Source organism: Mirounga angustirostris, unplaced genomic scaffold (genome assembly GCF_029215605.1).
Source record: "Mirounga angustirostris isolate CCGP_5_RB_7025 unplaced genomic scaffold, mMirAng1.0.hap1 SCAF_4, whole genome shotgun sequence".
Lineage (NCBI taxonomy): Eukaryota > Metazoa > Chordata > Mammalia > Carnivora > Phocidae > Mirounga > Mirounga angustirostris.
The window spans coordinates 119,084,917-119,099,341 of record NW_026991712.1 but is presented as its reverse complement, the minus strand read 5'-3'; the positions used below and the strand labels follow the sequence as shown (position 1 = coordinate 119,099,341).

Below are 14,425 nucleotides of genomic sequence, written 5' to 3'. Positions count from 1 at the left end.
AGTACTAAAAGTATTTTTATAAGTAGAAATGCTTATCATTTTGAGGCATATGAAATAGGATAGTAAAAGTATCAAAACATATTGTAAGAATTAACTAATTCCTATAACCATTGAACAAAATTTTATTTCTGTAGTCTACCACAATTAAATATAATTAAGATAATCAAATATGCCATAGCAGATTAAAAGAATTAAATTGATTCACATTAAAATTCCCAGGATTGTCATAATCTTAGTGTAGAACATTTGACCTTGCACAGAAGAAAATAAGTCAGAATAAAAACAATTACAAATCTAATTTTTGTAACTGAGCTCATTTTATATTTGTTATATTGTTCTTTTTTATATATTTTTTGAAGATTTTATTTATTTATTTGTCAGAGAGAGAGAGAGAGTGAGTACAGGCAGGGGGAGAGGAAGAGAGAGAAGCAGGCTCCCCACAGAGCAGAGAGTCTGATGCAGAACTTGACCCCAGGACCCTGGGATCATGACTTGAGCCGAAGGCAGACACCTAACCAACTGAGCCACCCAGGTGTCCCTATTTGTTATATGCTTAATAAAAAATCAGTAAGTATATATTAAGCACTTTCGATGTACTAAGAGTTGGAGAGCTATAACAGAAATTTGACTTAGTCTCAAGTATTTGGAGACATGACATTAACAAACTCTCAAGTATTTGGAGACATGCCGTTAACAAAGGTCAATCAATTAGAAGACAATTAATTGTAAATTGTGTGGTGATTATTATTCTAAGTCCAGGAAGGAAAGAAATCAGGAAGGATTAGAGGAATCTGGCAAGACTTTATGGAGGAGATGAGAATTTGAGTCCTACAGTTTGTCTTTGAGTAAGTAGAGGGAATGGGAGAGGATACTCTAAGCAAAAAAAAAAAAAAAAAAAAAAACCAGTAAGAACAGGAATAGGAACAAGTATGTAATATATGAGACAGTGGAGAGAGAAAGGTTTATATTGGAGAATATTAGAAAATTTGTTGGATGAACTGATTAAGCCAAAATTATGTAGTACTTTGACAGCAACGTAGAGGGGTTAATAGGGTCAGCAGTATGGAGTCAATGATGGTTTTTGAAAATATTTGATCATGACCCATCAAAATTAGTCCATATTTCTATGACGGGGAAAATTTAACATAAACTGATAAGAGTATGTCTTGGTGGGTGGGGTGGGCTTTGGATTGACTATTAGAAAAGATGAATTACATAGAAAAAAACTCTAACTCCTGCTAAAAGATTAGGCATAGAGAATGGAGGAAAAAGGAAAGCAAATATGGATTTTACTCTATTTATTCTGGAAGACTGGAAGAATTGAGATAGGTATAAGGCATACTAATATACATGAGATTATTGGGAAGAGACCAGTAAAATCTGGGAAAATAGTGATAAATTTTAGACATGTTGACTTTGACTTAAACTAAAATTTTCAGATGGCAATAACTGGAATATTATCTAATTTACTTTTAATCCCAGCTCAACTTAATTACTCACAGAGTAGCCTTATGTAGTGATTGCACAAGACTCTCATGCTTAAAATTTATATCTAGCAAATCAGGTTTTAGTCAAAGACCCAAAGTTTTGGTTTATTGTCTACAAGCCTATTATAAGATTCCATAAAAACAATTTAAAATGCCCTTGGGGTCTCAAGTAAAGAATTACTTTTTATTTTCTAAAAAGACTTTCCTGAATTTGAAACTAAACATGGAAAATCACTCCCAAGGTAATGATTTCTAGGTAATCTTTAAGCAAATTACAATTTCCATTACAATATCCAGGAATATCCATGATTAATTGCATACTGGATTCCATGTGGAAAGCAAGAGATTGTGACTGAGACTTGGATCAGGTAAAGTGATAACTTAATCCCTTTCAAAACTGCTTCCTTTAGGGGGCTTGCTCTGATAAAATAGATTTAAAAATGGTCTAGTCATAAATCTAAACCATCAGTTTCATCTTTTCTCTTCAAACCACATCATCACAACTTAAAGAGTAATCTGCCCTTTAAAAATTAGAAACATATAACCTATTAGCTATATTTCAATATATTTAAGATATTCAAGACTGATGATGCATTTTAAGTTATGAGTGATTTCTAATTAACATAAAATACCATATGAATGTCTCTTGTTTGAGTTTAGCCTAGAATTCTTACTATTAAAAAAAAAAATGAAAGACATTACCTTTTCACCAATGCTTCCAGTAGTCCCAACTTCTCCAGGTAAACCAGCAGGTCCCTTTTAGAAAAAAATATAACAGAAAATACACATTTTTACTGCATTGCTATTACAGCATCTTGGTTTTAAATCACCTTAATCCATGTTTCTTTTTAACTCATCCTAAATTTTATCTTAGAGTAAAATTCCTCCTAGTATAGATGTCCAGCCTATGACTTCCCATCAAAAAGTAATCTATTCATTCAATCAGCAAATATATATGAATGTCTAATATGTGTCAGGCTGAGCTGGTAGGCACTTAGTTTCATATCCAAACACAGTTCCTGTCCTTGTGGAATTTATAATCCAGTGGATGTTATAAAGAACTGTAGTTTTCATAGCTTCTCGATGTGGATACACCAGCTTAAGAAGTCATTTCTGTGACTTCTTTGAAAATCCCTAATACTAGCACACATCCATTCATTAATTCATTGTCACTCAAGAAATATGTGGTGCCTGCTCCGTGCTGGTACCACATTGCTTTGCAGAGATTTTGTTAGCAAGTAAGGCAAACCCAAGCCCTGCTCTCCCACGGCAAGAAGTCTTATAGAGAGACTGAAAACAACTAAATTAAAAAGTAATAATTACAAATCATCACATTGGCTAATATAGGAAACAACTGTGATAACAAGGTAGAGAGTGAAAGAGAAGACCTATGGAGAGATGGTCAGAGTAAACCTCAGGTCTGACATCTAATCTGAAAGCTGAAGAATAAGAAGAGGCCAGTTGCCAAGAGAAGAAAAGAGGAAGAGTGTTCTAGACAGAGTAAACAACTTGAGTAAAGGAGGAATTTAGTGCGCTGAAAGAAATGAAAGAAGGCAATCAGTAACACTGTTTCAGAGTGAACAAGGCTCAGTGTTCATCTACCTTGTCTTTATGGATTCTACTTCAAGCCGTATAGAAAACAAAATAACATAGACCAAGCTTTATAATAACAACATAATCTTTCTCATGTCTTCAGTTTTGAAGGCCTTTTCTACTATTGTTTAAAGATGTATGAAGCATTTTCTTTTTCAGTGGCTATACCATGCTTAAATAGATTATTATATGATAATATAAGTTAGCATATAGAAGGCACCTAAATCATAAAAAAAATTATTTGCTATGTTGAAGCTAATTGAAGTTTTTGCATGGGACATGATTATATCCACATATATTTTTATTATTATTCTTATCAATCTCTCTCTCACTCTACCTACCTACCACTCTACCTACCCACCTCTCTACCTACCTACCTACCTACCTACCCATCTATCTGTCTACTGATCATGGATACACTGACATATGCTATGTACTTCCTGTGTGTCTAATTTAATCCTCACAACAGCCATATTTGGTAATATTATCCTAACGCCCTTACAGACAAGGCAGATGAGTTAAACAGCTTGCTGAGGTGGATGCCTTTAAGTAGTGTGGTTGAGTTTAAGTGGCCATTGAGCACTTGAAATGTAGCTGGTCAAAACTGACATGTAAATGTAAAAAGATATCAGATTTTGAAGACACTACAAAAAGAATGAAAAAATCAAATCACTGTTTAAATTGATTACATATTAAAATGATAATGTTTTGGGTATATTGGTTTAAATAAAATGTTACTAAAATCAATTTCATTTGCATCTTTCTACCTTTGTAAATATGGCTACTGAAAAATGTTAAATGACATTTGTGACTGGCCTTATATCTCTATTGGACAGCAGAGATCTATATTCTCAAACACTATGCTAATGTTAAGTTATATCCAGTTGGAAGTGACTTAATATATTTCTGTGATTACTGATTTTAAGAGAATTAACACTTTCACTCTGAAACAATGATCAATGGTCAGTTAATCAAATCTGAGAAGAACAATGAAATATAACTATTTGTGAGACAGTAAACAAAATAGCAGAAACTGAACACAGACTAATACTGATCCAGGGAAAAACTCTTATCCTAACACATATAATCTAGGTAAGTGAATGGAGTAGGCCCATTTGACTTATCCCAATATTGACTATGTGTGCCAGAACAATGTCACCTACAGAACTATTTGGCTTAGCTCATAGCACTTGCTTGCTAATTAATAGAAACTGAATTAGGTACTAAGATTTAAAAATGCAGAGATTTTTATATATAAAGCTTAATAAGATTGTTAGTTTCAGATGAAGCATTGCCTAGCAAGCATAGGCAAGCATTTTCAAAGGCAAATCTGGATGGATCTAAGCAGCAGTTGCTACCTAGATGCATTCTTTAGGTCACCACAGCCCATACCAATTGCTCTTGTGTCTTATACCAGACCCATTTCACTACTATATACTACCTGCCTGCTTCCAATAGGGCACTTGAGGTTGTCAGTCCTGATTTGAGTATTAGGAGGTGCAGTCTATCAAAAGGGCATACTTGGAAGATAGGTTCTCATTGGAAAATAGGCAGTTCACAGGCTTACATCTTTGCCCACAGGGAATCTTTAATGAAACTTAAATTAGGGGAGCATAAACAATGTATTAAGACTCTGATTCCTCCCAACAGTTTTCTTCAGTTTCTTATATCTATTTTCAAGTTATACACTTCTGGAGAAAATTCTAAATTAATGTTGTTGGAATGATGTACATTTTCCCAAAGGTGAAATGTATAAAATTTCATTCTTATTTCATTAGTTACTGATTATCTACCAGGTATAAAACACTATACTAGTCAATTTAGAAATAACTAATAACTAAAATACACAGTAGATAGCAAAAATATTACAAGAAGAAAAGTCTACAGAGTATGGGAAAAAGTAGCAGTCGGCAAACTGTGACCCCAAAGGCTGGCTACCTCTTTTTGTAAGTAAGTTTCACTGAGACACAACAATGGCCACTTGTTTACCTATTCTCTACAGCTGCCTTTGTCCTCACAAAGGCAGACCTGAGCAGTTGTGACAGAGTCTGTAGGCCCACAGAGCCCAAACCATTTCTCTTGGGGAACTACAAAGCAGTCATTGAAGCTATAGCCTTCATTTATAAGAAAAATCAGCAATTTATACTTTTTTGACCAAGAATTTTCATTTAAAAAGTTTTAAAAACACTGATTCTACGTCTAACACACATTAAAGAAAATGACAAAGCCTAGAGCCAAAACATGCTGTGTGTTAAGAGCTAGACAACTCTACAATAACTGAAAACATTTCACTTTTTATAAAATAGGATATGTAATAGTCTATTTATAGATTTCGTTAGCTAAAGCAGAAATTCAGAAGGCCAAAAAGCCTTATGTATAATAAATCACTTGTTAGAACTGAAAAGAAGTATTATTTTTTTCTAAAAGTCAGTAAAAACTCTAAAATACACTAGTTCTATTTTTTTTAAAGTAACCACATCCTTCTTATTCACTAAAGACTAATGTAAAATTAGAGTATTTCCTAGTTGAAACTAAAATGTTTAAAAATTTTTTTATATAAAGTTCTTAGACTTGACAACTCTGCTTTAACTGTGGTTTAGAATCTATCTATATTGTTTCAAATTTTCTTTTCAGTGCAGAAACAACTGCAGTTACAAGATTAAAAAAAAAATCTCAGACCCCAAAGCTCTTTAAATTCACTCGAAAATGGAATATTATAAGGCGAATTCTCTAGGATGTAGCTCTGTTTTACCTTAGAAACATATCAGCTTCAGTGTTTGTATTCATTAGTGTTATTATATTTACTCTCTTTAAAAATAAAAATTTTAGAAGTCATCTTACCACAGTAAAAGTACTATTTGGTTGTACTAGATGAAATTGCTGATATTTGGCATTTTTTTTAACCTTAAACATTGGTAATTTTACATGATTCAATCTAGTATAAAATTTTGAGGGTAGAAGAAACAGAAGAGTGGCCAGACATGAGAAAATGACAACTCTAAGCACTACATGGGAAAATATACTTCCATATCTATTATTAAGTTCTCCACCTAAAGATCTCATACCTTCACATGTTTGTTGAAGATACTAAAAATACAGACTGTTGTCAGTCTAGACAGATATAGGGAAGACACAGAAAAGTAGAAATAAAGTGTGTGTAATCTATGTGGGTAAGAAAGAGAAATTCATTTTTAGATAAGATGACTACGAGATATATATTGGACATTTTGGTAGGAATATTCACAACACAATTGAGTATACAGGTCTAGAGCTAAGGAAAGATATACGTGAACCATCAACAAAAAGACAGTAAAGAGTAGATGCATCACCAGAGAGTACGTGTCCTGAGAAAAGGAAAGGCCAAGAACAATAACATTTAGAAGGCAGGATGAAAAAAAGAAAACTTATGGAATTGACTATATAAAGAAAGTGTACTGTCAAAAGGAGGATACTGTCAGGGCGCCTGGGTGGCTCAGTCAGTTAAGCATCTGACTTTTGATTTCAGCTCAAGTCATGATCTCAGGGTCGTGAGATCAAGCTCTGTGTTGGCCTTGCACTCAGCACATTGTCTGGTTGTCCCTCTCACTCTGTTCTTCCCCATGTTTGAGCACGCTCTCTCTCTCTCTCAAATAAATACATAAAATCTTAAACAAACAAACAAACAAAAGGAGGATATTGTCTATTTATTTATTTTTGTCCATAATGTTTCTTCAGACCTTTCATTTAGGGGTAATTTTATGACTTGACAAACATGAATGGACCTTTTCTGTTTATTTGGAAATACATCATTATTCCTAAAAGGCTAACCTTTGGATCACTTCACCCCTATTTTCAAATGAAATCTATAAGCTAAGGATATATTTGTTTGACAGTGTGACTTGGACTAAGCAACTTCAGCTCATTGTGCCTCATCCTTTACCATTCAGGAAGATGTAACCTCAAGTTCATTAGTCTGCATGTTCTATAAAGCAAGGATAATGTCTTATCTGATACTATATCCCTTATACCTAGCATACTTCCTGGAATATAGAACATAATTACTAAATACATGTTGAGTGAATGAGTCAACAAATCAGATGGAGCATAGTGGTGGAAACATAGATGAGCTGCCCACATCACCAGCAGAGATGCTTCAGCAGTAAGGCCTACATCCAAAGACTAACTAAAGTGAGGGTATAAAGGCATGTCCATTTTTGCCTAATATGGGATTGCTCTGTTGGGCCATATATGCCCCAGAGCCCCCTAAAGGATTGTTTGGACTCTCATTTCCTCCAGTGGAAGGACAGAGAAACTGAGCAAAAGCCCAGGATTTAACAGAGTGATCAAACTCCAGGGAAGGTTAAATGTCTAACCAAGACAACTCTGTTAGAGCAAGGCCAGGGCCTTCGTTGGGGAAAAAGTGGGATCCTGACACTTGTCATGAGGACACCTGGATAGAGGTCCTTGAAGATTTTGAACCACCAGACTCTATGAGCTTACAAATTTGGTCTACCTCTCATTAATGCTAGCACTGTCTCCTTTAAGAAAACATGTGTCCCAATTAGGATTTGTCCATAGATCCTCTTTTGGCCATTATGTCAAGAACCAGGGTTAAGTCACAGCATAACCCATCTGGGAGCTTGCTATGTCTGACATAGGAGGAAGAGACTATACCCCAAAGGAATGAAAGATCTAGCCAGTATATACTGGTAGGAATTGGGATAGTATGTGGGAACCTGATTTTAGAGGTACTTAATCAAGGGAGAAATAACATAATCTAAAAAACATAACTATAACATAAATTAGATATGAGAGTTTATTGATTTGGGAGCACTTATCAAAGATATAGGATTTAACACCCTGGCAAGGACCTCAAGAGATTGTACAAACTCCTGCAGTGGGTCTAAGCTATGAGATAAGCAGCTCTGCCCCTTGGGCCTTATGACCGGGCAGACCCTATATTTCTTAGAAACATCAGAGGTGGGAAAGGAAGCCAGGTAGAGCTTACAGCAAGCCTGGATAGGAACAACACAAAAGGCTCCTTGGATTTTGTAGCAAGGCCATGCCATTTGCAGCAGAGATTTACATGTGTTTTGGAAAATCAAATTTTAGTGTGCTACTAGGCTCTAATAGATATGGAGCACCTAACCATGGACATCAAATGACCATGCATCTGGATCTATCTATCATAAGCTGAGTTGTGTCAGACATAAGGTGAGCAGTTCCAGTACAATCTGGCATGGAACATGAGCAGGACAGAGGTATAGGCAAACTGAACGAACAAGTAGTCTAGACCCCCAACTAGGACCTCTTTTTCATCAGACATCTTTGGCTATCTGAGAGATCTCTTATGACTAGCTGCTTGAGAAGAAAAGTCCAAAACTTGGTTTATGGATTGTTAGGCTTAGTGCTATGGACTGGCTATTTGTGTCCTCTCAGAATTCCCATGTTAAATATCCAATGTGATGGTATTTGGAGGTAGGGTTTTGGGGAGGTAATTAGGTGGTGAGAGTGGAACTCCCATGATGGGGTTAATGTCCTTATAAGAAGAGGAAGAGAGCTAGCCCTTTCTCTGTCTACCATGTGTGGATACAGTGAAAAGGCAGCCATCGGCAAATCAGGAAGTGAGCCTGTATTAACCAATGGATCTGTCCAACAACATGTTTGTTGTTTAAGCTACCCAGACTATGGTGTTTCATTATAGCAGCCTGAACTAAGACACTTACTACGTAGTTGCAAACTGAAAATGGATGGAAGCTGTATTATAGCTTCACTCAGGGGTGTCTTAAAAGGCAGTGGAGAGGGAACATTTCTAATGAGCAGAATTTCTGGCAGTGCACCAGACCACCCACTTTCTGGGAAGAAGTGGCTTCAGGTTAGAATATGTACAGATTAGTGGGTATCTGTGAGTGACCCAGCTGGTTGTCTAGCCACCTGAAAGGAAGAAGATTGTAAGACTGGGAACAAGGTTTGAAAATGAGGCCCATAGCATAGATGGGTACATTCGACACAAAGAGCAAAGATTTTGTATCAAACATTAATGCCTACCAGAGAAGGTCAAACCTGGAAGACTGCCTGGAAGTATACAGAATGATTCAGAAATTTGACATCAGCAAGTCTTGGTCATTAGTCATCTCAGTGCTGGATGATGGGCATATGAATGAAATGGGCATGGTGGGAGAGGTGGAAGGTATGCATGGGCCTGACATCATGGGTTCTTATTTAACAAGGCTGAATTAATTACTGCTGCTACTGAATATTCACACTGCAAATAACAGAGAACAACACTGTACCCATGAAATGATGCCATTCTTTGAGGAGAACAACCAGCCCCTTGGGGGCAAATTCATGCCTGGAAAGGCCAAAGATTTATTCTAACAGAAATACTCTGGGAATGGGTTTCTTTCTTATCTTCAGGCCTCAATTAAGCAGCAGTATCTGATAGCTTACAAAGTGTCTAATCTATCTTATGAGATCCCAAAAAAATCGCGTCAGAACACAGTACCCATTTTACAGCAAATAAGTTGTGAAAGTGGACCTGGGTTCATGGGATTTAGTCGTTATATCATATGACAACAAGAAGCTTCCAACCTGATGGAGCATTGGAATAGCCTGCTAAAGGAGCAGTTAAAGTGCCAGCTAGGAGGTGATACTTTTTTTTTTTTAAAGATTTTATTTATTCATTTGAGAGAGAGAGCGAGAGCGCACAAGTAGGAGGAGCAGCAGAGGGAGAAAGAGAAGCAGGCTCCCTGCTGAGCAGGGATTCCAATGTGGGGCTGGATCCCAGGACCCTGAGATCATGACCTGAGCCGAAGGCAGCTGCTTAACTGACTGAACCACCCTGGGGCACCACCCGGAGGTGACACTTTTTAACGATAAAGTACCACCCTATAGGATAAAAAAGTATACACATCAAATCAAAGACAGTTATATGGTACTGGATCTCCAATAGGAAATAGTCATTGGTCTTGGAACCAAGCGGTGGAAGCAGAATTAATCCCACTTACTACCACCCCCAACATCTCTGTAGAGGACCCTATACTTTGCATCCCCACAAAATGTAAGTTCTGCCAGAATAGAGGTCTTGGTCCCCAAAGGGGACATATTTTCATTAGGTGACACATTGATCTATATCTTATGGCTGCCCTTTTGAGCACTTCAAATTCTCTGTATCTGGGCACCAGAAAGCAAGGAAGAGTCACCACTGTGGCGTAGTTAATTCAGCCTGATCATCAGAGGGAGAAGATTGCTATCATTTGTGGTCCTAAAGCTAGCTGCAGTGTTAGGGGCTATAATTTGTACTACTAATTCATTTTCTAAGTTTTCCCTCAGGAAGAGAATCTACCAGAAAGAGGAGCAACTCCCTGAAAGAGTATGAAGTCAACCCAAGTAACACAAGGAGTAAACAGTTGTGAACATCAAAATGGGCCACCAAGATATATCACCAAGGAAGAATATGTTGCCTAAGCTGTCATCAACTTCATGTCTTCACCTTCAGAGGGCCTTCCTGACCAGTGCACACCCCAAGGTGACCCATATACTATGGGTGCTTGAGTTGGAGTATAAAAGCCCAGCCATTCAGCCCAGCATGATGGTTTTATAAAGGATTCAGAGCATCCTATAGGGATGGTTGAGATTTAAGTATGGCCTGTATCAATTTGACTTCTCTATCTATTCAACCCAGTTTCCTCTTCCTTTTTCCTCAAGTGTTACTTTCCAATCAATACCCTGCAGCAAAATTCTATCTCAGCAGTCTGCTTCTGGAATATCCCACTTGTGCTCACAGTTTCTCCCTAAATGGGAGCCTCAATCTACAGAGGGCCATGGAATTATTACAAAGTGTCAGTGAGTCCATACATAGGTACTGAGAATACGCTAAATACAGAAAAGCAGGACTCCCATTTGTTGGTCTGTAAAAATGATCTTCATTTATGAAAAGCCTGGGTATCACTAAGAGTAGTCTGAATTAGTAAAGGCAGATTCCCTTTTTACATATTCCCTTTGACAAGATATAACTGTCATACTTAGTTGTAGCTACTAAGGTACACATCGTCAACCTACTTTTAATGCCTGGGTAATGACTGTTATCATTGTTAGGATAAACTGAATGCTTTATCCTTTTTACTAAAAGGAAATTGTTCCTTACATATATATGGTTTCTGGGGATTGACTTGCAGGTCCAAAGTATAAGAAAATAGCACTTGGAATGTATCCCAAATGCAACCTGAGGGAGACTCTCTGAGATAGCATCTGGAGTGAGATTTCATCCCTTTCCTTTTGTACGAAGTGATAAATCTTTTCTTGATAGATCAGGGATGAAACTTTTCAAGCTCACCAAAGACTGAGGATACTCTGGCAGCAAAAAATTGTAGCTTACTGTAATTTGTTTTCCAGAATATTTGACTTACTTTACAAAAAATTCTTTAACCCTACTTCTCTTTCAAGTAAGGTACACTTATATACAGACACTTTCACTATACCAATATCTAGTGCCTAAGAATTTAAATAAAACAAATGAGCAAACCATGTAACATAATGATTATGATAAATCATACCTGTTACTAAATACAGGAAATAGTTCTCTTACTTTTTTCTCTGGAATAATGTACGAGTATAAGTAAATAAAAACAGTGATTACTCATCTGTGTTATCCACTGTCTTTGAAACCAAGAATGTGCCCGATTAGCCTTATTAATTTAAAGTTTCTGAAAATTGAAGATAAGCTATCTATATCTATAAACACTGGTGACTTACTAAAGAAAAGCCAATTATTTAGAAAGCCTGCATTCATGAACACTTTAAAAAGTATAGAAGTGCCCTAAAATAAATTCATTCATTCACTTAGTCAACAAGCATTTGAGAATAGAATACATGCTAGATATTAAAAAATAATGCAGAAAATTTATACAGTCAGTTAAATTTAAAATACAGATGAGCATTTCATTATTTCAGAGGTTCCTGACTGGACAATAGTTTATTGTGGCAACACTTCCTCCACTTCAGACTGTTGGCATTTGGATATACAGGTTTTCTAAAATATGTAACTCAACAGCCTGCTCAGTATCCAAACAGGGATTTCAGTTTCTGACATTTCCCTAACAACTACTTGACTCTTACTTCCTTGAATCATACATGTAGTCATGAAATGAAAGTTCAGAATCAAGTTTTGCCTCAGGAAGGTCTGGCAATAATTAAAAGAATATGCCTGGAATGTCTACTCAACAGATGCTTTTACTCACACGTATGTTATGAGAACCTTGAGAATAGAAAGGCAACTGGTGCTGTAGTCCCTGGACTAAATTGCCTGGCATCTGCTGTTCACATTATTCTGCTCTTCTGAATAAGTCTCATGACAATAAATTTAAAGTGATAAAGTGAGTATCAACACAGAGCTACCCCTAATCTTGGTTGAACTTCTTAAATTATTGATTAAAAAAATAAGCTGGATGAAAAATAAGAGGAATTCTCATTCCTGCTGTGACACTTGTATTGGAAAACATTTGAACTGTAAGCTCTTCCTAAAACTTGAATAAACTAGCAAGATCATTCACAGAAAAGAATATGTGCTTATAATTACAGCATATTTTTTCCACTTAAAGAAAAAAAAAAAAGCTTCTAACTTGTATAAACTCTGAGAGTGGCCTGTGTTCTGTTCGTCTTGATGTTCATCTCAGCTAATCTCATTGTCTAGCACCTTCCCTAGCATAGAGCAAGTGCTGAGTAAGTATCTGCAGAATGAATGCGTAGCACAAATTGGATGCTAAATATTTTTTTTTGAATTTCAGTATAGTTAACATATTGTGTTACATTAGTTTCAGGTATATAATAGAGTGATTCAACAATTCTATACATTACTTAGTGCTCATCACAAGTGTATTCTTAATCCCCTTCATTTATTTCACCCATAACCCCACCCATTACCCTCTGGTAAACATCAGTTTGTTCTCTATAGTTAAAAGTCTGTTTTTTACTTTCTCTTTTTTTCTTTGTTTTGTTTCTTAAATTCCACATATGACTGAAATCTTATGGTATTTGTTTTTCTCTGACCTATTTCACTTAGCATTATACCTTCTGGATCCATCTATGTTATTGTAAATGACAAAATTTCATTCTTTTTATGGCTGAATCATATTCCATTATATATATACCACTTCTTCTTTATCCATTCATCTATCCATGGACACGTGGGCAGTTTCCATAATTTGGCTATTGTAGATACTGCTTCAATAAATGTAAGGTGCATATATCTTTTTGAACACCCAGTAGTGCAATTACTGGACAGTATGATAATTCTATTTCTAATTTTGGAGGAACATCCATACTGTTTTCTACAGTGGCTTCACCAGACTGCATTTCCACCAAAAGTGCATGAGGTTCCTTTTTCTCCCATCCTTGCCAACACCTGTTGTTTCTTGTGTTTTTTATTTTAGCCATTCTGACAGCCATTCTGATAGGTGCTATCTCATTGTAGTTTTGATTTGCATTTCCCCGATGATGAGTGATGTTGAGCATCTTTTCATGTGTCTGTTGGCTATGTATATCTTCTTTGGAGAAATGTCTGTTCATGTCTTCTGCCCATTTTTAAATTGATTGTTGTTTTTTTTTTTTTTGGTGTTGAGTTGTGTAAGTTCTTTATATATTTTTGATACTAACACTTTATCAGATATGTCATTTGCAAATATCTTCTCCCAGTCAGTAGGTTGTCTTTTAGTTTGTTTCCTTTGTTGTGCAGAAGCCTTTTACTTTGATGGAGCCTCAACAGTTTATTTCTGCTTTTGTTTCCTTGCCTCAGAGATACATCTCTGCTATGACTGATATCAGAGAAATTACTGCTTATGTTCTCTTTTAGGATTTTAATGGTTTCAGGTTTCACATTTAAGTCTTTAATCCATTTTGAGTTTATTTTTGTGTATAGTATAAGAAAGTGGTCCAGTTTCATCCTTTTGCGAGTAGCTGTCCAGTTTTCTCAACACCATTTGTTGAAGAGACTGTCTTTTACCTGTTGCATATTCTTGCCTCCTTTGTCAAAGATTATTGACCATATAATCACAGGTTTATTTCTGGGTTTTCTATTCTTTTCCATTGATCTATGCACCTGTTTTTGTGCCAGTATCATACTGTTTTGATTAATACAGCTTTGTAGTATATCTTGAAATCTGGGATTGTGACACCTCCAATTTTGTTTTTCTTTTCAAGATTGCTTTGACTATTCAGGGTCTTTTGTAGTTCTAGAGAAATTGTAGGATTATCTGTTCTAGTTCTGTGAAAAATGCTGGTAGTATTTTGATAGGGATTACATTAAATCTGTAGATTGCTTTGGGTAGTATAGACATTTTAACAATACTGTTCTTCTAATCCACCAGCAT

General features: G+C 36.0%; 1 protein-coding gene across 1 annotated transcript in view; it reads right to left on the bottom strand.

The window, feature by feature from the left end:
* COL24A1 (collagen type XXIV alpha 1 chain) overlaps window positions 1-14,425 on the bottom strand; it is a 391,649-nt gene that overhangs the window by 166,805 nt on the left and 210,419 nt on the right. The window contains exon 25 of the mRNA XM_064588890.1: window positions 2,190-2,243. Within this exon, the coding sequence (XP_064444960.1) occupies window positions 2,190-2,243 (54 nt within the window). The remainder of the gene's footprint in view (window positions 1-2,189; window positions 2,244-14,425) is intronic.